At 43.9% G+C, this 23,963-nt stretch overlaps 1 protein-coding gene across 1 annotated transcript in view; it reads left to right on the forward strand.

The window, feature by feature from the left end:
• Positions 1-6,787, forward strand: part of LOC309554634 (uncharacterized protein) — a 188,490-nt gene extending 181,703 nt beyond the window's left edge. The window contains exon 33 of the mRNA XM_082256352.1: positions 6,410-6,787. Coding sequence (XP_082112478.1) covers positions 6,410-6,623 — 214 coding nt within the window. The 3' untranslated portion in view covers positions 6,624-6,787. The remainder of the gene's footprint in view (positions 1-6,409) is intronic.
• Positions 6,788-23,963: the final 17,176 nt, after the last annotated feature.

Raw genomic sequence — 23,963 nt, forward strand, 5'->3', positions numbered from 1 at the left:
AAGACGCACCGGCATATAAGACGCACCCAATTTTAAAGGAGGAAAATCTAGAAAAAAAAGATTCTGAACCAAATACTGCAGTAAAATATTTTATATCAACAGGTGATGGTATAGGCATGGCACAGGTGTGGGTACAGGCATGGCACAGGTGAGGGTACAGGCATGGCACAGGTGAGGGTATAGGCATGGCACAGGTGGTGGTTTAGGCATGGCACAGGTGGTGGTTTAGGCTTGGCACAGGTGGTGGTTTAGGCATGGCACAGGTGGTGGTTTAGGCTTGGCACAGGTGATGGTTTAGGCATGGCACAGGTGGTGGTTTAGGCATGGCACAGGTGGTGGTTTAAGCATGGCACGGGTGGCATGGCACAGGTGGTGGTTTAGGCATGGCACAGGTGGTGGTTTAAGCATGGCACAGGTGGTGGTTTAGGCATGGCACAGGTGGTGGTACAGGCATGGCACAGGTGGTGGTACAGGCATGGCACAGGTCGACTCACTTACCTGTTCTCCTGGGCTGCCTGCGCTGCTCCTCTCGTCCTCTTCTTCTGACGGCGGCAGGATTCCTGGAACCGTCCACGGCGCTGCTCCTCTCGTCCTCTTCTGTCTTCGTTCTTTGACGGCGGCTCTCTCGGTGGCTCTTTCGGCGGCTCTCTCGGTCTGGCGGGAAGGAGATCGGGCGGTGACAGTGCATGACTGACGCACGCACCGGCACCGCCCCCATTGGCACCGCCCCAACAGGACTCAGCACAGGCAGCAGGAAAAATGTTAATTTGCCGTATAAGACGCACCAACTTTTCCCCCCCAGTTTTGGGGAAGAAAAAGTGCGTCTTATACGGCGAAAAATACGGTACAACCCCAAAACACATTTTGTTAAGCCTCCCCAGTATGGAGATATCTCATGAGTGTGAGTTGTTCCCAGCTTAAATGTATAGAGGAGCCCAAAAATCCAAAATGCACTTTTAGGTGTTCCAGGAGCATAGAGTACTCATCTAATTTCCGGACTACCTATCCCATTTTTGGAGGACCAGGAATGCCATGACCAGGAAGTACAGGAGTCTGAAGAGACTAAGAACAAAAGAGCTCCCCTTGGTTCCAGGAGTGCATTTGTCCACAGGGGATGGCTGAGACTGATGTCTTACAGGAACGTCATCAGTTGGACATGCAAATGAGCCAGTTCAATGACAGGCAGAGACATGGTCAGCAAACAGGCAGATGATTAACAATGGCAGAAATGTGGTCAATAAATAGGCCAGGGTCAGTAGAAGCAGCCGTCAAAGGCAACACTGCACTGGTGTTATGATGATCAGGAACACTGTTGACTACACTGGTCTGGTGACAGTGGGACCTATGTAGCTACGATCAGGAACACTGTTACCGGCTTACACTAGTCTGATGATACCGAGGACTAGTGTGGCAGCAATCAGGAATACTGCTGCTGACTTACACTGATGTGGTGACACTGCGACTGGTGTAGCAGTGATAAGGAAAACTGTTGTCTGCATGCACTGGTTTTGGTGACACTGGAGCTGATGTGGCGGTGATCAGGAAAACTGTTGCTTTCTACATTGGTCTGTTGTGGTGGCAAACAGGAACACTGATTCTAGCTACACTGATGTGGCGACACTGTGGCTGGTGTGGTGGTGATTGGAGAACTGTAACTGACTGCACTATTACAGTAGTTGTCACGATAAGGGGTCAAGCTTGAATGCCAGTTGCTATAGCAGTGGAGAGGCTCCCACTGACCAGCTCGATAAGTGCAGCAGCAGGTCATCCTGGTGTATGACACAGGCTCATCTGAGGTGTGGAGTCTAAGCAATAACTGGTGTCCACAAGAGCTCCTGATGGTGGAGATGGGTTTTGTTGCTTGCTAGTACCAGGTTGTGGTCCTCAGGATTGCCCCACCAGGAGGTGAGCAAGCCAGGGGTCCAGTAGCAGATATAGCATGTAGGGATCAAGCAGAAGCATAGTCGGGGAACAAGCCAAAGGTCAGTAGCAAGTTGTCGCAGGTTGGGATTAACCACTTTACCACCGGAGGATTTTCCTGCTTAAAGACCAGGGGTTATTTTGCGATTTTTTACTGCGTGACTTTAACGGACAATTGCGCGGTCGTGCGACGCTGTACCTAAACGAATTTCACGTCCTTTTTTTCCCACAAACAGAGCTTTCTTTTGGTGGTATTTGATCACCTGTGCGATTTTTTGATCACGCGCTATAAACAAAAAAAGAGCGTAATTTTTGCAAAAACAACAATATTTTTCACTTTTTTTTATATGAAATTCCCCCCAAAAAAAATGTAAAAATCAAAATTTTTTAAAATTTTCGGCCAATTTGTTTTACGCTACCTATGTTTGGTAAAAAAAATCGCAAAAAGCGTATTTTGATTGGTTTGCGCAAAAGTTATCGCATTTACTAACAAAGGGAAAGATTTTTGTCATTTTTGGTGTTTTTTTTTTTAACGAGTAATGGCGGCGATCTGCGATTTTTTTTGCGGTACTGCGACATTGCGGCGGACAGATCGGACCCTTGACTGACATTTTTGACACTTTTGGGGGTACCAGTGACATTACTGCAGTAATCAGTGCTATATATATGCACTGTTACTGCAAAAATGACACTGGCAGGGAAGGGGTTAACAGTATTGGACAGGGAGGGGTTAAGTGTGTCCTAGGGGCGTGATTCTAACTGTGTAGGGACAGGTCTACTAGTGTAAAAACAAAGATCAACAGTTCTACATAGTAGAACTGTTTGATCTTCACTTTTACACAGGGAGAACTGACAGGTGGCTTGTTTACACAAGCCGCTCTGTCTTTCTCCCGCTGTAGCGGCGATCGTAGTGTGACCGGCGGACATCGGGTCCGCCAGTCACACTCCCGCACTCCTCCGTGAACGAGCCGAGGCGGGCGCGCGCCTCAGCGGGCGCGCGCCCGCCCGCTATTGGCTCTGGAAGGAGTGACAGGCGAGCGACGTAGACCTACGTCACTCTGCCTGGCCGGGGCCGACTGCCGCAGTAAATATACTGTGCGCAGTCGGCAAGCGGTTAAGCAAGAGCATAGCCAAGGAACAAACAAAAAGTTGGTAATGTGTTGGAATGGAGATACGAACGGTAGCAGGAGTAACAAGAGCGAGATATTGGCTGGAGAGAGCACAATAATCTGGCAAACAGGAAGTGCAAGGGCATGGCTTATATTGGAAGTTCATGGAAGGAGCAAGAAGTTCCAGGTTCAGCAGAAACAAACAATATTAAAATTAGTTGGGTTATGGCGCTGCTCTAGATTAATGATTGGTATCCCTGCACCTTATTATGATTGATCCATGCCATGCTGTAAGTGCATTTACTATTTAACAAAATAATGATCTCTGTGTGTTAAATATTCCCAAGAATCCTTAATAGTGAAAAAGTGACCTTGTGCTCAAAAAGTGCTGTACTTACTAGTGGTTACTATTTAAAATAACAGTGTTCTGTATTCTCGCCAATAGAGGGTCCATCAACCATAAAGTGACAAGTGTTTTCCACAGTGACTCCAACTCAATCCCGGAATTCCAGTAGCAGAATGTCAATCAGTATAATTAGATGTAATAGCAATTCTTCCTAAATTTGGCAATATAAAGTGACCGGTGCTCTTCAAGGGACATTCAGTGTTTCCCAGTGCTCAAAAAGTGCTCCCCCGATGGTCCTGCACTCACCAAAAAGCAGTTCCCTTAGAGGGGTCTCAGGCCTTTCAACAGCACGGTGATGTCCAGATCTCCCACTCAGCTCCTGATGGTGGCAGGTTGTGGTCCTCAGGTTTGCCCCACTAGGAGGTGAGCAAGCGGGGGGTCCAGTAGCAGATATAGCATGTAGGGATCAAGCAGAAGCATAGTAAATGCACAAGCCAAAGGTCAGTAACAAGTTGTCGCAGGTTGGGATTAAGCAAGAGCGTAGCCAAGGAACAAACAAAAAGTTGGTAATGTGTTGGAGTGAAGATATGAACGGCAGCAGGAGGGACAAGAGTGAGATATTGGCTGGAGAGAGCACAATAATCTGGCAAACAGGAAGTGCAAAGGGATGGCTTATATAGGAATTTCATGGGAGGAGTAAGAAGTTCAAGGTTCAGCAGAAACAAGGCACAAGGCAGGATTGTCCAGTGGGTTAGACAGGATGCTGCCCAGCATTTCAGGTAGCTTATCAAGAAGAGACATTGCCAGACACAGAAGAGGTCACAGGTTCAGACCCAGGTCATGACATTAAGGCTCATTGACACGTGAGGTTGAGGGAAGAGGTAAAATCTTGCAGTTGAGCCATGGCCTTACTGCATTTCAACTTCTCCCATCTTTAGCCGCAGAAGCGGTGGACAGCGGTGTACACATGCTGTGACCATAATGCTTTGCATTGCAGCTGTGGCAGGAATTATACCCCCTGTATGCCCACCAATCGCTACCTATACAAAAGAATGGTGGTGCTTGTGCGGGGGTCCAAGTAGTTAAAGCAGGTGGTGAGGACGCAATACAACGCCTTCTAACTACCTGTCAAATTCTCTCTGAAGCATGACCTGAACATGGTTGGCTCTTCAGAGAGCATCGCACATGTGAACAAGTCCTTATGGTGAAAATATGAGTGGCATGGCATTCTTCAGTTACATTGGTACTGGTGTGGCAGTCATTAGGATCAATATGACTGATATGGCAGTGATCAGGGACACTGTGATTGGTGCAGTGGTGATTAGGGACACTGTGAGTGGGCAGTGGTGATTTGGGACACTGACTGGATACACTGTTCAGCAATCCTGGCTGGTGGCACTGTCTATCACATACTGCATAGTGATATCAGAGCAGCCAGCCATTGTACGTATTGTGTTCAACTGCATTTCTGCCATTGAATACTACTGTGACATCTGTGATTGGCAAGAGCAGCTATGTTGGGCCCTGTACATTGTGATTGCTGTGACCAATCTCAGAGATCACAGCTGTAAACAATAGCGCCATTATTGACAGCCTTGTTTACCACTGGTAATGTGATTGATCAGTGCCAATCATAGCGGCCTTGTGCCCCGATGTGTGATCCACTGTGTGATCGGTCACAGATCAAGCCACTGCAGGCCTCCAAGGGTGAGCATGCTTATGGGATGATGTACCTATACGTCTGTAGCAGTATTTCCAGGTCTTATGCCTGATGTGGGTCTGCCATTGTTACCGGTGACACCTCCAACACATTTGAGTTGTGACCCCAGGTGTGAGAACTGAGACAATGACCATTCCAGCACCTTTGGTTTCTTTTGTTTTATTGTATTTGGGGATAGGAGAAGGGAATGAGTGGGATACTCCTCTGGCTCAACTAGGTACAATTTTGGGACACTTGAAGAAAAATGCCTGTTGGCGCTGTCTTGACACCAGCTGAATGCCGGCCAATGCTTCCTGGTGCTTTACAGTTACTATGGCACTGAACTTGTGCTGGAACCTCGACTTTAACCTGACTCTTAACTGAGAAGATCCAGGACTATAGATTACTTGACTCCTGACACTGCTTTAGCTCAAAAGTTACTGAACAGCTCCCTCCAGCCCTTCACTGGCTGAGGTAGCTTCTTGTAAATACTCATGCTGCTGCAACTCTTAACTTTATACACTTCCCACGGTACACTGACTCTTCAGGGCCCAAACTGCAGGTGCCCCCTCTAATACTTCAGGGTCCTCTGACTAGGTACCCCCTCTAATACTTCAGGGTCCTCTGACCAGGCACACCCTTTAACAGCTAGCTGGCTCCTGGATCCCTAGAACCTTCTCCGGAGTGGTCCCCTCTGACACTTGGCAGACCCCCAGGGGCAATCCACAGTACTCATGACCTTTGTAGGCTTTCCTGGAACTGGACCCCTCTCTCTCTCCGCTGGTTCTTGGCACACCTGATCCCCTCTACAGCTCAGCTCAACACTTTCTGGATTCTCAGGCAGCCACCCGAGACACCCGCTTCCTCTGACAGGAGTACTCTCCCTCCTGGGACTCTGCTTCCCACCAAAGACACTGCGTCATGCGCCCCCTTCAGACTTATACCCACTCCCAGAATCCTCTGCGGCAGAATCTGCCTTCTGGGGTAGTTACAAGCCTGAATGTGTCCCTGATTGGGTTTCCTCCACTGCCCAATGAGAAGCCTCTCATAGAGCCAGTGGGGAGGCTCCCCTCTCAGCAGACACACCTGAGGACCGAGAACCATGACAACCTACTGAAATCATGGCTCTGCTGTTAGGTAGCCAAAGCCCACTATACTTTAACTAGCACCTACCTGTAGGGTGCTACATGTCCTACCAGAACAATGCTTGTCCCACCGGGCCACTGCACATATACGGTTAATTTATAGCAAGCAAATATTTCCCATACTTGTGTTTATAATATTGTTTTTACTTGTTTGGAGATCCTATTTAACTCTTTTTATTCCCCTCCACAGAAATACCTTTGTCGGTCTCACAGCTGGGATCAGAGGCCCATCGTTCATCCTATTTATTTGGTATATATTTATGGTGAAGAAGCGAATTTCCAAAAAATCCCCAGAAAATGAGGCACCGCAGGAAAATGGCAGCAGCAAGAAGGAGGAACACACAGAAGACGCCACTAAAGAAGAATGTACAGCACTTGAGGTGGAGAAGGAATCCTGCATGTGATACATCACCACAATGACTTGACTTCCATCCCTGTTCCCCAGACATATTACAACTTCCAAACTTTCAGTATGGGTGTCCCAATTAGTGAGCACAATCTCCCTCCCTTGGCCTGCATGTATTAATGGCACATGATAAAAACTTTACTTTTTTGGGGGGGGGCTAAACTTAAGATAATTGCGCCCCATAGTAAAATGTTGATCTTCCTACATTTTTTGATTCAAACAAAGTATGTTTAAATCAGAGACACGTAACAGGATGAATGCTAGCAGATAGTACTATACTAGGGACCATTGCTGTGGACAGACGTTGTCAGTAAAGAGGGAGGCATTAGTGCAGGGAGTTAACTTTTAACTTTCATTTTCCAGCGAACCTCTCTATTTCCAGGAGCTCACCTGTCTTTTTTAGCATCTCAGGTATCATGGCCTCAAATAGGGGGTGTAGTTGTCAGTAAAAAGAAAAATGGGTAATGGCAAAAATGATGGCCATCAAAATATTATATATTTAATTATATATATACTAATAATTATGTCATAATTATTAGTATTTCTGCACACAATTGCTATGTAACTCCAATATAAACTTCCTAGAATTGTGGATGTTTTTTTTTTTTTTCACAGAGCTACAAGCAGCTGTCATTCTTTAGCTGGAGACAATCTAGGATTTTTAAAACTTTGGGAAGACTGCATTAGGCAGGGCATAAACATGCGGGTTGAACGAAAAAAACTCACAGGTCTCCGCATCCCATCATTTTGTATTCTGACAGTGGGCACTCCCACCCTTCTGTCAAAACTATGAACACACACATTAGCGCTACAGCCATTGTTTGCACGCACTGATCGAATACTGTTTTCCTACAGGATCATTCAACAGAAGCTGGTCTAACGACTGGCTTCTGTTAAATCAACAGGACTACACATGTATTGAAATTTGGCTGGTTCCTGCTGAACTGGTCGAATATCGATACATGTATATCTAGCTTAAAAGAAGTTTTGAAGTCAGAAGGTTTTTTATCTTAATGCATTCTTTGCATTAAGATAAAAAGCCTTCTGTGTGTAGCAGCCTCCCCAGCACCCCCTAATACTTACCTGAGCCACATCCATCGATGTCCACAAGCCCCTTGACCCTCGTGATTGACTGAGACACAGCATTGGCACCAGTGGCTGTAAATCAAAATCAGTTAGCTAATCAGGAGAGAGAGGGGGCGGGGCCGAATGGCAGCTCCATGTCTGAATGGACACACAGAGCTGTAGCTCGGCTCGGGTGCCTTCATAGCAAGCTGCTTGCTGTGTGTGGGCACTCGACAGGAGGTAGGTGCCAGAAGAGCCAAAGAAGGACCTGAGAAGAGGAGGATCCCAGCTGCCCTGTGCAAAATCATTTCACAGGGCAGGTAAGTTTGTTAATTAAAAAAAAAAAAAAAAAAAAGACTTTAGAATCACTTTAAGACATACAGGGTTAAAGAGGAGCTCTAGGCTCCCCTCAAAAAAATTAACAGTCAGCAGCTACAATGCTGTGGCTGCTGACTTTTAATATTAGGGCACTTACCTGTCCAGGAATCCAGCGCTGTCCTCACCGAGCCGATTCTTCAATTAGCTATCAGGTGCTGGCTCTGCCTCCAAAGGGAAACCGGCAGTGAAGCCTTATGGCTCTACTTCCGACTCAGTCAAAACTAGGTACCCGCTCCCCCCACCTCCCCAAAAGGTGACAAATGTGGCATCGGGGGGATAGGTAGACAAGCGGAGCTTCCCCTTGTGGGTGGAGCCCCGCTTTAATTTCAATGCTGGCCAGGATGACTGGAATGAAGCAATAAATCTACACTACTGAGAAAGCTTCCCCTTACTGCAAAGCCTGCAAAGGAGGATCTGTCACTAGAGACAACCATTCTGATGTCTTCTCCTGTACCTCTGACATCCATCCAATCTTTTTTGTTGGAAAAAATCATAGATTGCAGGGTCAATATGAACAGCAACCTCGGATACAGTACTGGTTTTGTATTATCTTCACATGCACACAGATTTCTATTTAAGTTTTGCTTCAATAATTCCCCTAATGGGCCCCGCTTCCCATTGCAGCCATATAGGTTGCTATAGCCATTCTTCAGTGGATGGATTTCAGTTTTAGGGGGATTTTTAAGCCTTACTATTGCAATAACAATCTTTTCAAATGTCTGAATTTAGACTTCTGCACCTTTACAAGTCAGGAATGCTGCAGTGGATGCTGGGAAATGTAAAAGCCTTACTCGTCCACATTAAACCAACTGTTATTATCTGTTGTGTAAATTATGGATATGAAATGTCACAGAATGTGCTGTGTATTAATATCTAAGAGCTAAAAATGGATGTGTTTGACTTAGGAGTAAGGGATGCTATGGGGAAAGCAAAACGCTATGTGTGGCAGAAAACTAACACTGCACATCACCCTGAAAATACCATCCCCACCGTGAAACATGGTGGTGGCAGCATCATGTTGTTGGGATGCTTTTCTTCAGTAGGGACAGGGAAGTTGGTCAGAGTTGATGGGAAGATGGATGGAGCCAAATATAGGGCAATCTTAGCAGAAAACCTGTTAGAGTCTGCAAAAGACTTGAAATGTGGCAGAGGTTCACCTTTCAGCAGGACAATGACCCTAAAGATACAGCCAGAGCATGTGTTAAAATTGCCCAGTCAAAATCCAGACCTAGATCCAATCAAAAATGTATGGCAAGACTTGGAAATTGCTGTTTGCAGATGCTCTCCATCCAATCTAACAGAGCTTGAGTTATTTTGCAAAGAAGAATGGGCATACGTTTCACACATACGTTATATCCAAAAGACTTGCAGCTGTAATTGCAGTGAAAGGTGGTTCTACAAAGTATTTGAAAACTATTTATCATTTTCCTTCCAATTCACAATTATGTACCACTTTGTGTTGGTCTATCACATAAAATCCCAATAAAATACATTTACATTTTTGGTTGTAACATGACGAAATGTGGAAACTTTCAAGAGGTATGAATACTTTTTCAGGGCACTGTAGTACAAGGGCCTGCCTACCTGGATACAAAACAAGCTGGCAAAGCTTTATAAACAAAACCAGTGGTAATACCAACCCCAATGCTAACTTTCCCCATTCAGGTGTACAAGATAAGCTGTGTCCTCCCCCTCAAACAAAATACAGACATATCAGAAAGTTAGATCTCATGGACTTGACTATTCGTACTTTGGTATGTCAGTCCTGTGGATCATCTGCATTTTCATCAGTTAATCACAACAGCACACCTAAGGACGATAATGGTGTTCACAAAAAGTGGTTACATGCAACTCTGTAACTACAGATAACTTAAGAATTGTTCTATAAAGTGTAATAAACATGAAAAAAAATGCACAAAAACTTTTAAAATTGTACCAAAAACAAGAATTGTTCTATAAAGTGTAATAAACATGAAAAAACTACACAAAAGTTTTAAAATTGTGCCAAAAACAATTAGTAGCCACAAAGCCTCACGCTTTCAAAATGGAATTACATCTCTCACACAAGCTCTGCTTAACATGTTTCAGCCAATATGGCTTATTTGGGGTCCCTGATGAAGACCTATTGGGCGAAACAGGTCGGGCAGAGATCTAAATTCGTAGTAAGTCTATAAATAGTATAAGGTGGAGGACACCTGGGTCCTGTACACCTTGATGGAGAGTGCACAGACAAAGAAGCACGGCAAGTTTTTGTACATGATCTTATTGTAGATGTGTATATTAATCTCGAATTGCAAGCACCTATTGTGGTTTTCTACTGACAATACTGATATAACCACCATGACAATGCTGACAAGGTGATCACATGCCTTTTTTAAAAACAAAATGTCAGTGCTGGGGTTAAAGTGGTCGTTAGGCCACTATCTAATCTTTATACCATCCCCCCTGTTAGATAACAACCTGTGTCCTAGTGCCTGTACTTTGTAAAAAAAAAAAAAAGCAGATTTCTACCTTTTTTACAGCAACTTCCAGCGCTCACATGACTCCCGCCTCTCTCCTCTCCCAGTCTGATCGAGAACTCCCAATGAGGTCAGGCAGGAGAGGAGGTGAGAGAAGGAGGAAAGAGACGGGAGTCACGTGAGCGCCAGGAGGTGCTGTGAAAACAGGTAGAAATCTGCTTTTTTTGTTTTTTTTTTATAAAGCACAGGCACTAAGACACAGGTTGTAATCTAATAATGGAGTGTGAGAGAAATCCACATTAGACCTCACTCAGGATCAAGAAGTTTATTTACTCGTACGAGGAGACAAGATACAGCAAAAGTATTAGCTTGTCTGATTTTTGTCCTCCCCCTGGCTTAGCTTAAAATACACATGTTATATGATTGGTTGATTCAAATATATGGGCTTAACCTTTATTCATGGTCCTCCTTAGAAAGAAAGTCTTGCCTTACATTTTTTTTCTAGAAACGAAACTAGCTTGTGGTTACATATAATTTCAGGAAATTAAACTACATCTACAGCTAGGTATATTTCAGGAAATGAAACTACATCTACAGCTACGTATATTTCAGGACATGATACTACATCTACAGTTACATATCTTTTGTAAAAAGGCATAAATAAGCATATGCTAAGTATTTAATTTCTTCAACATTTCCCCCCTGTTTATACTCTTTTATGACAGTTTTTTCAGCACCTCAGCTTTCAAGATCTCACCAAGGTCCATCATATAGTTCATACATGAGAGTCTGGGGTATAGTTTTTGTGTACTCGTCCTCATCTGGTTCAGAATGAAGTCCTGAATATGGTTTATTTAAATCCTTTTGGAGAAATATAGTTTTTGTCAAAGATGAATGAATGAATCGCTAAATGAGTCCTAAATGAGACACAGGGAATGCAACAGCAACCACAAAGTGTTAGAACAGTGGCGGCCATTACTTTAGAAATCAACATATTCCTTATTAGCTCCCCCCACTTACCGAACCATGTCTCAAAGGGTCCAGTCAGGGGGTTTTCCACACCTGAATTTTCCTCCAATTCTTCAGAGAGCATCTGCAATCCTTGCAGGGCCTTCGTTATGCTACCATCGGGGGCTGTATTGTTTGGAATGAAGATGCAACAAAATGCTCCGAACATCTTGCACACACCTCCCTTCTCTTCCAACAGCATATCGAGAGCAATACGATTCTGCCAGGCTGTCAACGAGGTTGCATCCAGTTGGTTGTCCATTCCCTTAAGGGCATCTCTGGTGTAGTTCACAAACCTTTGCTGGTTATAGTAGATATAGTTTTTCCAATCAACATTCTTGTTAGATTGAACCCACAAGAAGATGGAGGTGAATATGGCTGATATTTGGTCCTGTGCTTTGAATTCATCAGGGACTCCACGTGGTACTCCGAGAGACTCAATGTAGACTCGATTGTCAAATGATCCTTGTGGTGTGCCTCTGTTTATTCAAAAATATTGTTTCAACTGTGGCATCTTTATCTCAGCACCTGTAGGTATCATATTGTTGTGCGTTACACGATTGAGAATATTATTCTGTACTAAGTATAACAAGTTCTTTTTAATGTATTAATTTCTTTTTAACAGCATATACCAATCATAGTGAATACAGACTAAAATAGAGAATATATAGGAATATTTATTCACAAGACATGTATTCACAATAAATAGTTAGATTTGGGGTGACACAAAAATATAATTTCACATAAAATACAAACTTAAACGATAAATGCGAATGGGATATATTTGGTTCAGTAATATGATTAAAAAGAAAACAGGATTACGTTTTCCCAGGAATAGTAAAAACCATAGATCAAGTGTTCTAAATATCAGAGAAAAATTGTCTGCGAATTGCGTAGTCAACAGTCACTTCGCTGCAGTTGGAGTGACAATAGGCTATGCAAAACGGGAGACTAATTCGCTAATATAGTGCTAAACCGGTAATAATAAAAAAAACGTAGAAAAACAAAAATGAGTTTTTAGAGAAAAATCTACTATGGTTAATATGACTGGGAAGGTAATCTATTTACCCTGAGCAAATGATTTAAAGCATATAAGGAAACAACAATCAAATAATCGACAATGTATAATTTACCACTTCAAAATGGCTGCTGGCTCAAAATGGTCGTTACCAGAGTTCTAATGGTTTAACAGATAGTTGTATATGTATAAATGCAAACAAAACCATAAATACATTACTATCTGTCTAACCCTGGTTTTATACCTGGACCCTGTTGGTCTAAGTCTAAGAGCTAGATGTAAGCAAATTGAGTAACTTAATAAATATATCACTGCCATGTAAGAAACTAATAATACACTCTCTGCAGCAAAACGGGACCCTGCAGTGAAAGTAAGGCTCCCTGTGACAGTGGGCACCGCTGCGGTCAGGCTGAAAATGGAGGTATAGAGGGATGGGGGCGGCAAAATTCAACTCCAATCTGGGGACCAGGAGCGGCTACAGTCCCAAAATTTTAGGGGTGCTATGTCGGTGCTGGAAGTACGAGTGGGGTACTAATGCAGTGCGCAAAGCGTGCCGCCTACCATGCGCCTCTGGGCGTGGTTAGCGAGAGTGTGTGGCCAGCAAGTGAATTTTTCTTCATGGTCTATGGCTTGTAGTGTAACAGTTTTCTCCCTTTGTATAGACCAAATAAGGGCAGGAAGTGAACTAAGGAGACCAGAGGGCCAGAAATGATAACTCCCAGCTTGTGTCAAGATCAGCGATAACTCCAAAGCAAAATAAATAACTTCCAAGACACCACAATATCTAATCCACAGTGGGACCCAGAAATTAACCTAGCACAGTAATTAAACAGGGCATGGTTAAATACTTAACCCTCTGCATTGCACAGTAATTAACCCCAGCATTGCACAATAATTAACAGGGGCGCGCCATGTACAGAGTTCAGAGTTTAGGGGTGCGCCATGTACAGAGTGTAGAGTTCAGGGGTGCGGCATGTACAGAGTGCAGAGTTTAGGGGTGCACCATGTACAGAGTGCAGAGTTGAGGGGTGCGCCATGTACAGAGTGCAGAGTTGAGGGGTGCGCCATGTACAGAGTGCAGAGTTCAGGGGGGCGCCATGTACAGAGTTCAGGCGTGTGCAACATTAAGAGTGCAGAGTTTATGGGTGCACTATATACAGAGATAAGGAATGCACTATGTACACAGTGCAGAGATCAGGAGTAGGGATGATTGAACGGTTCGGGTCGACCATCGGTTCAACCCGAACATTGGGTGTTCGAAATTCGGCCGAATTCCAAACTGTTTGCGGTAAAAGTTTGGAATTCGGTCACCCGAACCGCCCAAAATGCAATGGGACAGGAAGTGGGCTTTAAAAGCCTGTGATTGGCCCAGAAACGTCAGTAAAAGCCAATGAGGGGGCAGGAGTCTGCTAGGAACGTGATTGGAGTGACTACGGGGACCAGAGGCCAATCAGGAGTGAATAAGCCCCCCCAGTATATAACATAGCCCCGCCTAACCTCTGTAATACAGAGGCTGTGGAAGAGAGTGGAAGCATTTGTGTTTCTCCTGCTGTGTTAAACAACGTTTGCTGCATAGCCGATTGCTTGTAAAGCTCCAGATCAGCAGAAGAGCAGTCAGCTTACAGAAAGATTGTCAGTGTAGTTAGAAATACAGCGATTGTGCTGTTTGAGTTAGAAAATAAAATAAAAATTTAAAGGGACAGTGTCAGTTAGAAATTATCTTCTGCTGTATGGAGCTGTTCTTTTAGTGTGAGGAAAGGGATATTCAGTGTAGTTAGGGTACTGTATACCACTATAGTTAGATTCAATAATCTAGTTTTTGTAGGGATAGTTTTAAGTGTCAGGGTTCCGTCTAGTGAGCACGTTGCACTGCTGATATATCTACAGCAGGTATACGTGCTTGCTAGTCAGCTATTGTGCAAAATACATTTCAGCGATACACACATCTGCTGTATTTAGCGACAACTTTGGGTCGCATAGCAGTGTGCGTTTTGCAAAGCCTCAGAGATAACTTAACGGCTATTCAAAGTTGTCGCTAAATAAAGCAGAAGTGCATCTACATACATCTTTTGACTTCTTGAAAACATTTGGTAATAATACGTGTAATTGGTGGTGCGCTATATCTAAAATAGTGTGCAAAAATGCAAATGATGTGCAACCTCAAATATAAACAATATAGGTGCAAAACTCTGACATATAAATATATGTGAGCAAAAGTCCCAAGACACTAATGTGTCTGTGTTGAAACAATTTTCGGTGATGTAACTGGTGACAGATGGTGTTCAAAAGCAATAAGTGACTTGAATTCCCTCCACCTGTTAGAATTCCTTCTTACCGGACGGAATAAATAAGTGCTCTCCTTAAAGGAAACAAAACAATCCCAGGTGCTCCCAAATCAAAAGGTGCTCCCCACCGTGCGTATAAAGTAGCCTGCTGGGCTTCTTACCAGATGGATATAGATGACATGCGTAATTGCATCCCTCTTGGACAGGTATGTCTCTGTATCCAATTGGTCCTTATCAGCCTCTGGTGGATATGGACACCGAAGAGCTGAGGAGAATCTGAGGCTGGAACGATACGATCCACCCCATCGCTTATTATAAGCGGCTACCAGTGCCATCGGAATACAGGATCTTATCTGCCCGTGAGCAGCGCAATAGTATTCGGTGTCCATATCCACCAGAGGCTGATAAGGACCAATTGGATACAGAGACATACCTGTCCAAGAGGGATGCAATTACGCATGTCATCTATATCCATCTGGTAAGAAGCCCAGCAGGCTACTTTATACGCACGGTGGGGAGCACCTTTTGATTTGGGAGCACCTGGGATTGTTTTGTTTCCTTTAAGGAGAGCACTTATTTATTCCGTCCGGTAAGAAGGAATTCTAACAGGTGGAGGGAATTCAAGTCACTTATTGCTTTTGAACACCATCTGTCACCAGTTACATCACCGAAAATTGTTTCAACACAGACACATTAGTGTCTTGGGACTTTTGCTCACATATATTTATATGTCAGAGTTTTGCACCTATATTGTTTATATTTGAGGTTGCACATCATTTGCATTTTTGCACACTATTTTAGATATAGCGCACCACCAATTACACGCATTTACTTATTTTCATCTGGGAGCAGCATATCACGGATCAGCGCACTTTTCTTTTTCACATTTGGTAATAATAGCCCCATTGTGAAAATACACCCGTTAATTATATTCACATTTAAAGAGACAGCACCTTTTTCCAAAAAAAACTCTAATCTTGTTCCCAGTGCACTGCATTATGTCCCCATCATACACATTGGTAGTGCAGTTGATTAGGAGCAAAAGAAAGGCGCGGTTAAGCAAAGAAGTCATTTTTGAAGGTTTGGCATGCTATAATTATGGTTCTGGACTTGCTACAGAACTGAAACTTCACAGGTACACTTAGACCCCCCAGACACTAAATCCAAAGAAATCTCATTTTTTTTTTTAAATAATTTTTTAAATAATTGGCTCTCTATCAAAAACGACAATTTTTAAGAACTTTTTTTTGCCTGATTCATAGTCCCTGGGGCATGGCCCAGAACCCTAGGCACTTTTTAGGGGCATTTATTAGGTTTTAGGGCTTCAAAATGGTGTTTTATGATTCCCAAAGTTCGGGTCCCTTGATTTCAATGGGGTTCGGGAATCCAAACCAAACGTTCGGGAAATTCGGGTGTTCTGGTCGAACCGAACTTTTCAAAAGTTCGATCATCCCTAATCAGGAGTGTGCTGCGGACAGTGCAGAGATCAGGAGTGTGTTACATACAGAATTCAGGCGCAAGCTATGTACACAGTGCAGGGTTCAGGAGCATGCTACAGTCAGGTCCATAAATATTGGGATATCGACACAATTCTAATCTTTTTGGCTCTATACACAACCACAATGGATTTGAAATGAAACAAGATGTGCTTCAACTGCAGACTTTCAGCTTTAATTTGAGGGTATTTACATCCAAATAAGGTGAAAGGTGTAGGAATTACAACAGTTTGTATACGTGCCTCACACTTTTTAAGGGACCAAAAGTAATGGGACATTTGGCTGCTCAGCTGTTCAATGGCCAGGTGTGTGTTATCCCTTCATTATCACATTTACAAGGAGCAGATAAAAGGTCCAGAGTTCATTTCAAGTGTGCTATTTGCATTTGTAATCTGTTGCTGTCAACTCTCAATATGAGATCCAAAGAGCTGTCACTATCAGTAAAGCAAGCCATCATTAGGCTGAAAAAACAAAACAAACCCATCAGAGAGATAGCAAAAACATTAGGTGTGGCCAAATCAACTGTTTGGAACATCCTTAAAACACCAGCAGCAACATCAGCAACACCAAAAGACCAGGAAGACCGCGGAAAATAACTGTGGTGGATGATCGAATAATTATTTCCCTGGTGAACAAAACATCCTTCAAATAGTTGGCCAGATCAAGAACACTCTCCAGGAGGTATGTGTATGTGTGTCAAAGTCAACAATCAAGAGAAGACTTCACCAGAGTGAATACAGAGGGTTCACCACAAGATGTAAACCATTGGTGAGCCTCAAAAACAGGAAGGCCAGATTAGAGTTTGCCAAACAACATCTAAAAAATCCTTCACAGTTCTGGAACAACATCCTATGGACAGATGAGACCAAGATCAACTTGTATCAGAGTGATGGGAAGAGAAGAGTATGGAGAAGGAAAGGAACTGCTCATGATCCAAAGCATACCACCTCATTAATGAAGCATGGTGGTGGTAGTGTCATGGTGTGGGCATGTATGGCTGCCAATGGAACTGGTTCTCTTGTATTTATTGATGATGTCACTGCTGACAAAAGCAGCAGGATGAATTCTGAAGTGTTTCGGGCAATATTATCTGCTCATATTCAGCCAAATGCTTCAGAACTCATTGGACGGCGCTTCACAGTGCAGATGGACAATGACCCGAAGCATACCTCGAAAGCAACCAAAGAGTTTTTTTAAGGGAAAGAAGTGTCATGTTATACAATGGCCAAGTCAATCACCTGACCTGAATCTGATTGAGCATGCATTTCACTTGCTGAAGACAAAACTGAAGGGAAAATGCCCCAAGAACAAGCAGGAACTGAAGACAGTTGCAGTAGAGGCCTGGCAGAGCATCACCAGGGATGAAACCCAGCGTCTGGTGATGTCTATGCATTCCAGACTTCAGGCTGTAATCGACTGCAAACGATTTGCAACCAAGTATTAAAAAGTGAAAGTTTGATTTATGATTGTTAATCTGTTCCATTACTTTTGGTCCCTTAACTACCTGCCGACCGCCGCACGACTATCTACATCGGCAGTCAGCCCCTCACAGGAAAAGTGACGTAGATCTACGTTTCTAGCCTGTGAGCCTCTAGGGGGTGAGCGCGCGCCGCAGGAGGCGCACTCCTGCCCCCGCTCCTTCCCTAACATGTCCGCGCGAGTGACAGACGGACTCGATGTCCGCCGGTCACTCGTGATCTCCCCGTGGAGAGGGAGAAAGGCAGGCGGCTAATGTAATCACAGCCACCTGTCATTCTCCCCTGTGTAAGAGCAGAGATCATACAGTCCTGCTATGCAGGATCGTATTTCTCTGTTGTTACACAACAAGCCATATCCCTTTACAGTTAGAAGCTTGCCCCTAGGGACACACTTAACACCTCCTTCTCCAATAAAGTTAACCCCTTCCCTGCCAGTGTCATTTTTACAGTAACAGTGCATATGTATAGCACTGATTACTGTAGTAATGTCACTGGTAACCCCAAAAGTGTCAAAAATGTCAGTCAAGGGTCCGATCTGTCCGCCGCAATGTCGCAGTCCCGCAAAAAAATCGCAGATCGCCGCCATTACTCGTTAAAGAAAAAAACAACAAAAATGACAAAAATCTTTCCCTTAGTTAGTAAACACAATAACTTTTGCACAAACCAATCAAAATACGCTTATTGTGATTTTTTTTACCAAACATATGTAGCAGAAAACAAACTGGACAAAAATGTTAAAAAATTTAGATTTTTACATTTTTGTTGGGGAATTTCATATAAAAAATGTGAAAAATGTTGTTTTTTCAAAATTGAAGCTCTTTTTTTGTTTATAGCGCAAAAAGTAAAAATCGCACAGGTGATCAAATACCACCAAAAGAAAGCTCTGTTTGTGGGAAAAAAAGGACGTCAATTTCATTTGGGTACAGCGTCGCACGACCGCGCAATTGTCTGTTAAATTTATGCAGTGCCGAATCGCAAAATAGGGCCTGGTCAGGAAGGGGGTAAAATCTTCCGGGGCTTAAGGGGTTAAAAAGTGTGAGGCACATATACAAACTGTTGTAATTCCTACACCATTCACCTGATTTGGATGTAAATACCCTCAAATTAAAGCTGAAAGTCTGCAGTTAAAGCACATCTTGTTTGTTTCATTTCAAATCCATTGTGGATGTGTCCCAATATTTATGGACCTGACTGTATGTACAGAGTGTAGCATTCAGGCATGCACTACATAGAGTGCGGAGTTGCAATTGAGCTGATTCTCTTGAAAAGATTGCATTTGGTGATGGTACTGACCACCAAACTCAAATTGGGATATACTGTTATTTACACTAACATGAGAAGAAAGAGATAGTATAGTGAGAAAGTTCACATTACTTTTATTAAAATGCAGGACACTTGCACCCAGCTGGCTGAGCCTATTCAGTGTAATTGCAGCCCAGGTGCAATGTACAGCCCGTTACTAACATGAATAGTTTACGCTGCTGTACTCATATTTATGATCACTGTATAAAGTAATACAGCAGCACACAACTATTCATGTCAGTGACGGGCTGTACACTGCACCTGGGCTGCAATTACACTGAATGGGCTCAGCCACCTGTGTGCAAGAGCCCTGGCCTGATAGCTTGGATGGTGGGAGGGATGGTTGGATAGAGGGAGGGATGGAGGATAGAGGAAGGGATGAATGGAGGATGGAGGGAGGGATGGTTAGATTGAGGGAGGGATGGATGGATAGAGGGATGGATAGAGGGAGGGAGGGATGGATGGATGGAGGGAAGGATGAATGGATGGAAGGAAGGAGGGATCGATGGATGGCTGGCTGGAGGGAGGGGTGAAGGGAAGAATGAAAGGAGGGATAGGTGGGGAATGGTTTGGAGAGAGGGATGGATGGAAGGAGGGAGGGAGGGAGGGATGGATGAGGGGTGGATGGAGGGAGGGATGGATAGAGGGATGGATGGATGGATGGAAGGAGGGATGAATAGTTTGAGAGAGGGTTGGATGGAGAGAGGAATGGATGGAGGGAGGGATAGAACACACAGACATCCTGTTCTGGTGCTGCTCTTCTAACTTTCTGTATCACACACTGTGAAAACAGCCTCTGCTATCTCATTGCTGGCAGAAGCTGTTTCTTTAGACTCACAGGCTTACTGCAAAGGCTGAGAAATGATCCGTCTGCCTCTTGTAATCCATCCTCTATAGCAGGCTGTGTTCTCTCCACTCCTCTCCTGTCCCCCTCATATTGATCTGCCAGCACCTCCTGATACAGCTTAGTTTAGAAGTCAAATCAGGTGGGCTGAGGAAGGGGGCGGGTACAATGCTTGGCTGAGGAAGCAGCAGAGAGGCTGTATATCAATCGGCCCTAGAAATCAGGCTCCCAAGTCTAACCAAAGATTATCGGCTTATGCGGCCGGTGCAGCTGTATCCCTCCACAAAAAAAAAAAAAGAAGAGTCCCCAGCCTTCTGGCATCAATAGAAAATGTGCAGGTACAAAAAAAAAACTGTGACATATGCAAATAGTGGCATCTGAATTTTGGGGGTGCTATGAGGGTGCTTAAAGATTTTTTGGGGAGTCTTAAGCACACTCAAGCACCCACCTATCGCCGCCCCTGCCGGGGACAAAATCGGGGACAGGCTTGGTCCAGGGACAGTGTCCTCAGTCTGGGGACTGTCCCCGGAAACCGGGGATCTCTGGTCACGCTTATGTTTAGTATAAACCTAAAATCACTCTTGCAAGCATAGAGCAGCAATCTGATCATTCTGACATTTGCTAAAAGGCCAGGCATGTGTAATGGGTGAATGGCTGGTAATGAGTAAAAGTTACATAGATGTAAAATTTCTCAATTTCTGTACTTCTGTGAAAACAAACACAGCTGTTACCAGGAGTTAAGCTCTTTCCCATAATGGGAAATTATTTACTAAAGGGTCACTCATACCCTGGCCTGTGTACACTGCAAATACTCAGTGAGGGTAAAGGGGAACTAGAGAAAATAGGAATGTTCCCTGAACCCGATTGGGTAATTGGTGGACAAAAGCCAGGAAAAAAAGGTTTTTAGGAAATCAAACTTCTTTCTGTTAGACTTAGTAACCCTTTAAAGTAGAACTCTAAGTCAAGTTTTTATTTTAGCTTTAGATGGAGTGCAGAAGAGCTAGAATTGCTGCCTGTGTCCCCACTGGAGAGATGCCCCCTCACTTCCTGACCTTGTGACTGACCCCAGCAGGATAACACTCTGTAATAAAAACAATACAATACAATACAATACAATACAATACAATACAATACAATATAAAATAGGAATGTTTGAAGCAGCCTTCTATGGCCTTAACCTTAAAAATGTTAACAGTAAGCAAAATTATTTGCTGACACATACCTTCCCCACACCACCACACTGCTGTTTTTTTCTTACAAAGTCCATGGAAATTTCCAGTACTTCTAGGTATATTAGGACATTTGACCCTCTCCCCTTCTTCCCAGAATGGTGTGCTAGAGGGAGGTACTGTATAAAGAGTCTTGCTCATGGCCTACTGTGCCAATTCTGACACTTCAATACAAAAATTATCACAGAACCCCAAACATTACATATATTTTTTGAACAGGGGCCCTAGAGAAAAAAATAGCAGTCGGTGCGATTTTTTATGTCACATGGTATTTGCACATTGATTTTTAACCACTTCACGCCCTCCCTATAGGCAATTGACGGTGGGAAGGTGGTTACATTATCCTTACCGGACAGCATATGGCCAGGGGGGGGGGCTCACAGAGCGGCGATCGGTGATGCGGCGTGTCACTCTGACACACCGCATTTCCTATCTCGGTAAAGAGCCTACTAGGCTCTTTACCATGTGACCAGCTGTGTCCAATCACAGCTGGTCACATACGGTAGTAAATAGGAAGTGCAGTTGATCGGCTTTCCGGCTTTCGGCTTTCAGTTCGTGCCTGACAGACACGAGTAGAGGAGAGCTTATCTGCGGCTCTCTTGATAGGGGGGGGTCTGCACTGGTAATCAGAGCATTGATTACCAGTGCAGATCCTTAGAGGGGTGCCACTATAACCACCAGGGATGCCCACCCATGACCCCAGGGATGCCCACCATGGCCACCAGGGATTGCAATCAGGGCTCAGGGAGCCCACCAGTGCCCTCCCCATCAGTGCTCCCGCCAGTGCCCTCCTTATCAGTGCTGCCCACCAGTGCCCATTATTGCCATCTATCAGTGCCGCCCACCAGTGCCGCCTATCAGTGCCCATCAGTGCCCATCAGTGCCACCTATCAGTGCCCATCAGTGCCGCCTATCATTGCCCATCAATGCTGCCTATCAGTGACCAGCAGTGCCGCCTATCAGTGCCAACTAATGCTGCATATCAGTGCTACCTATCAGTGCCACATATCAGTGACCAGCAGTGCTGCATATCAGTACTGCCTATCAGTGCCGCATATTAGTGCCACCCCATCAGTGCCACCCCATCAGTGCCTCCTCACCAGTGCCTGTCAGTGCGGGCCTCATCAGTGCTCATCAGTGCAGGAAAAAACTTATCTATTTACAAAATTTTATAACAAAAACAAAAAAACTTTTTTTTTTTCAAACTTTTCGGTCGGTTTTTATTTGTTTAGCAAAAAAGAAAAAACCTTGCAGTGATCAAATACCAGCAAAAGAAAGCTCTATTTGTGGGGAAAAAATGACATAAATTTGGTTTAGGCATAGTGTTGCATGACCGCGCAATTGTCATTCAAAATGCAACAGCAAGCTATAAATTGGCCTGGGCGGGAAGGGGGAAAAGTGACTGGTATTGAAGTGGTTAAAATGCTATTTTTTGGGGGGAAAATACACTTTAATGAATTATTAAAAAATAAAACACAACATATAACCCAATTTCTTTGTAAAATATGTAAGATGATGTTATGCCAAGTAAAGATACCCAACATGCCATGCTTTAAAATTGCACACAGTCTTGGAATGGCGCCAAACTATAGTACTTAAAAATCTCCATAGGCAAAGTTTTAAAAATGTCTACAGGTCACCAGTTTACAATTACAGAGGAGGTCTAGTTTCTTAGAATTATTGCTCTCACTCTGACATTTACGGCAATACCTCACATATGTGGATTGAACACTGTTTACACATGTGGGTGTGATCTACGTATATGTTCACCATTGCGTGCAAGCACAGGGGGATGGGGAGCGCTTTAAAAAACTTGTTATCATTATTTATTTTATTTTACACTGTTTCTTTAACATTTTTTGATCACTTTTATTTCTATCATAAGGAATGTAAACATCTCCTGTTTGATAGAAATAAGAAGTGACAGGTCCTCATTATGGAAAGATGTGGGGTCAATAAGACCCCACATCTCTCCTTTACAATGTAAAACATTAGATAAAAAAAAATAACAATCGAATGCATCTAAAAAAAAAAAAAAAAAGGCATTGTTAACATGCTGGAACCAGAAGTGACGTCATCATGACATTACTCTTGTCCTCCTAGACCATAGAGATGAGCGGAGGCCATCTTTCCTAGTGGGACTAGCCGCTGAAACCGCCGGATCGGTTCCTGGGGCTACCGATCATCCAGGTACGTTCGGGAACCACAGGGAAGCAGCGGGGGGGGGGGGGGGGGGAATTGTAAAAACAATACTGGGGTTATGGCAAATAACTGCAGCCAAAACCCCGGTATTCCACTTCCAACTGAAGACGTAATTTGACTATGGCCCATTTGGAAACAGGTTAAATCTAATAGGGACATAGGTGTGTGCAGCCTATTGCATTAGGATGTGCACCCCAAAGCTCAAACACACATGTGGCAAAGCTGGAATCAGTCATCATATTAGGGGACTTCAATTATCCCGGCATTGACTAGGGAGAGGGGACTACTCACTCAATGAAGGCCCGTCTCTTCATGGAAACCTTACAGGACAACTACATGTCTCAGTTGGTGGATTCTCCTACTAGAGAAAATGCAGTGCTGGATCTAGTAATCACTAATGACCCAGTCCTAATCTCGGAGGTAGGAGTCCAGGAGTACCTGGGCTCTAGCGATCATAGGATGATCACATTTAGTGTAAAAAACAATAAAACAAGGCAAGAGGGGAACATAAGAACCCTAAACTTCAGAAGGGCAAACTTTCCCAAAATGTGCTCAATGATGGAGAAGGTAAACT

The sequence above is a fragment of the Pelophylax lessonae genome (genome assembly GCF_965119305.1).
Source record: "Pelophylax lessonae genome assembly, chromosome: 4".
Classification (NCBI taxonomy): Eukaryota; Metazoa; Chordata; class Amphibia; order Anura; family Ranidae; genus Pelophylax; species Pelophylax lessonae.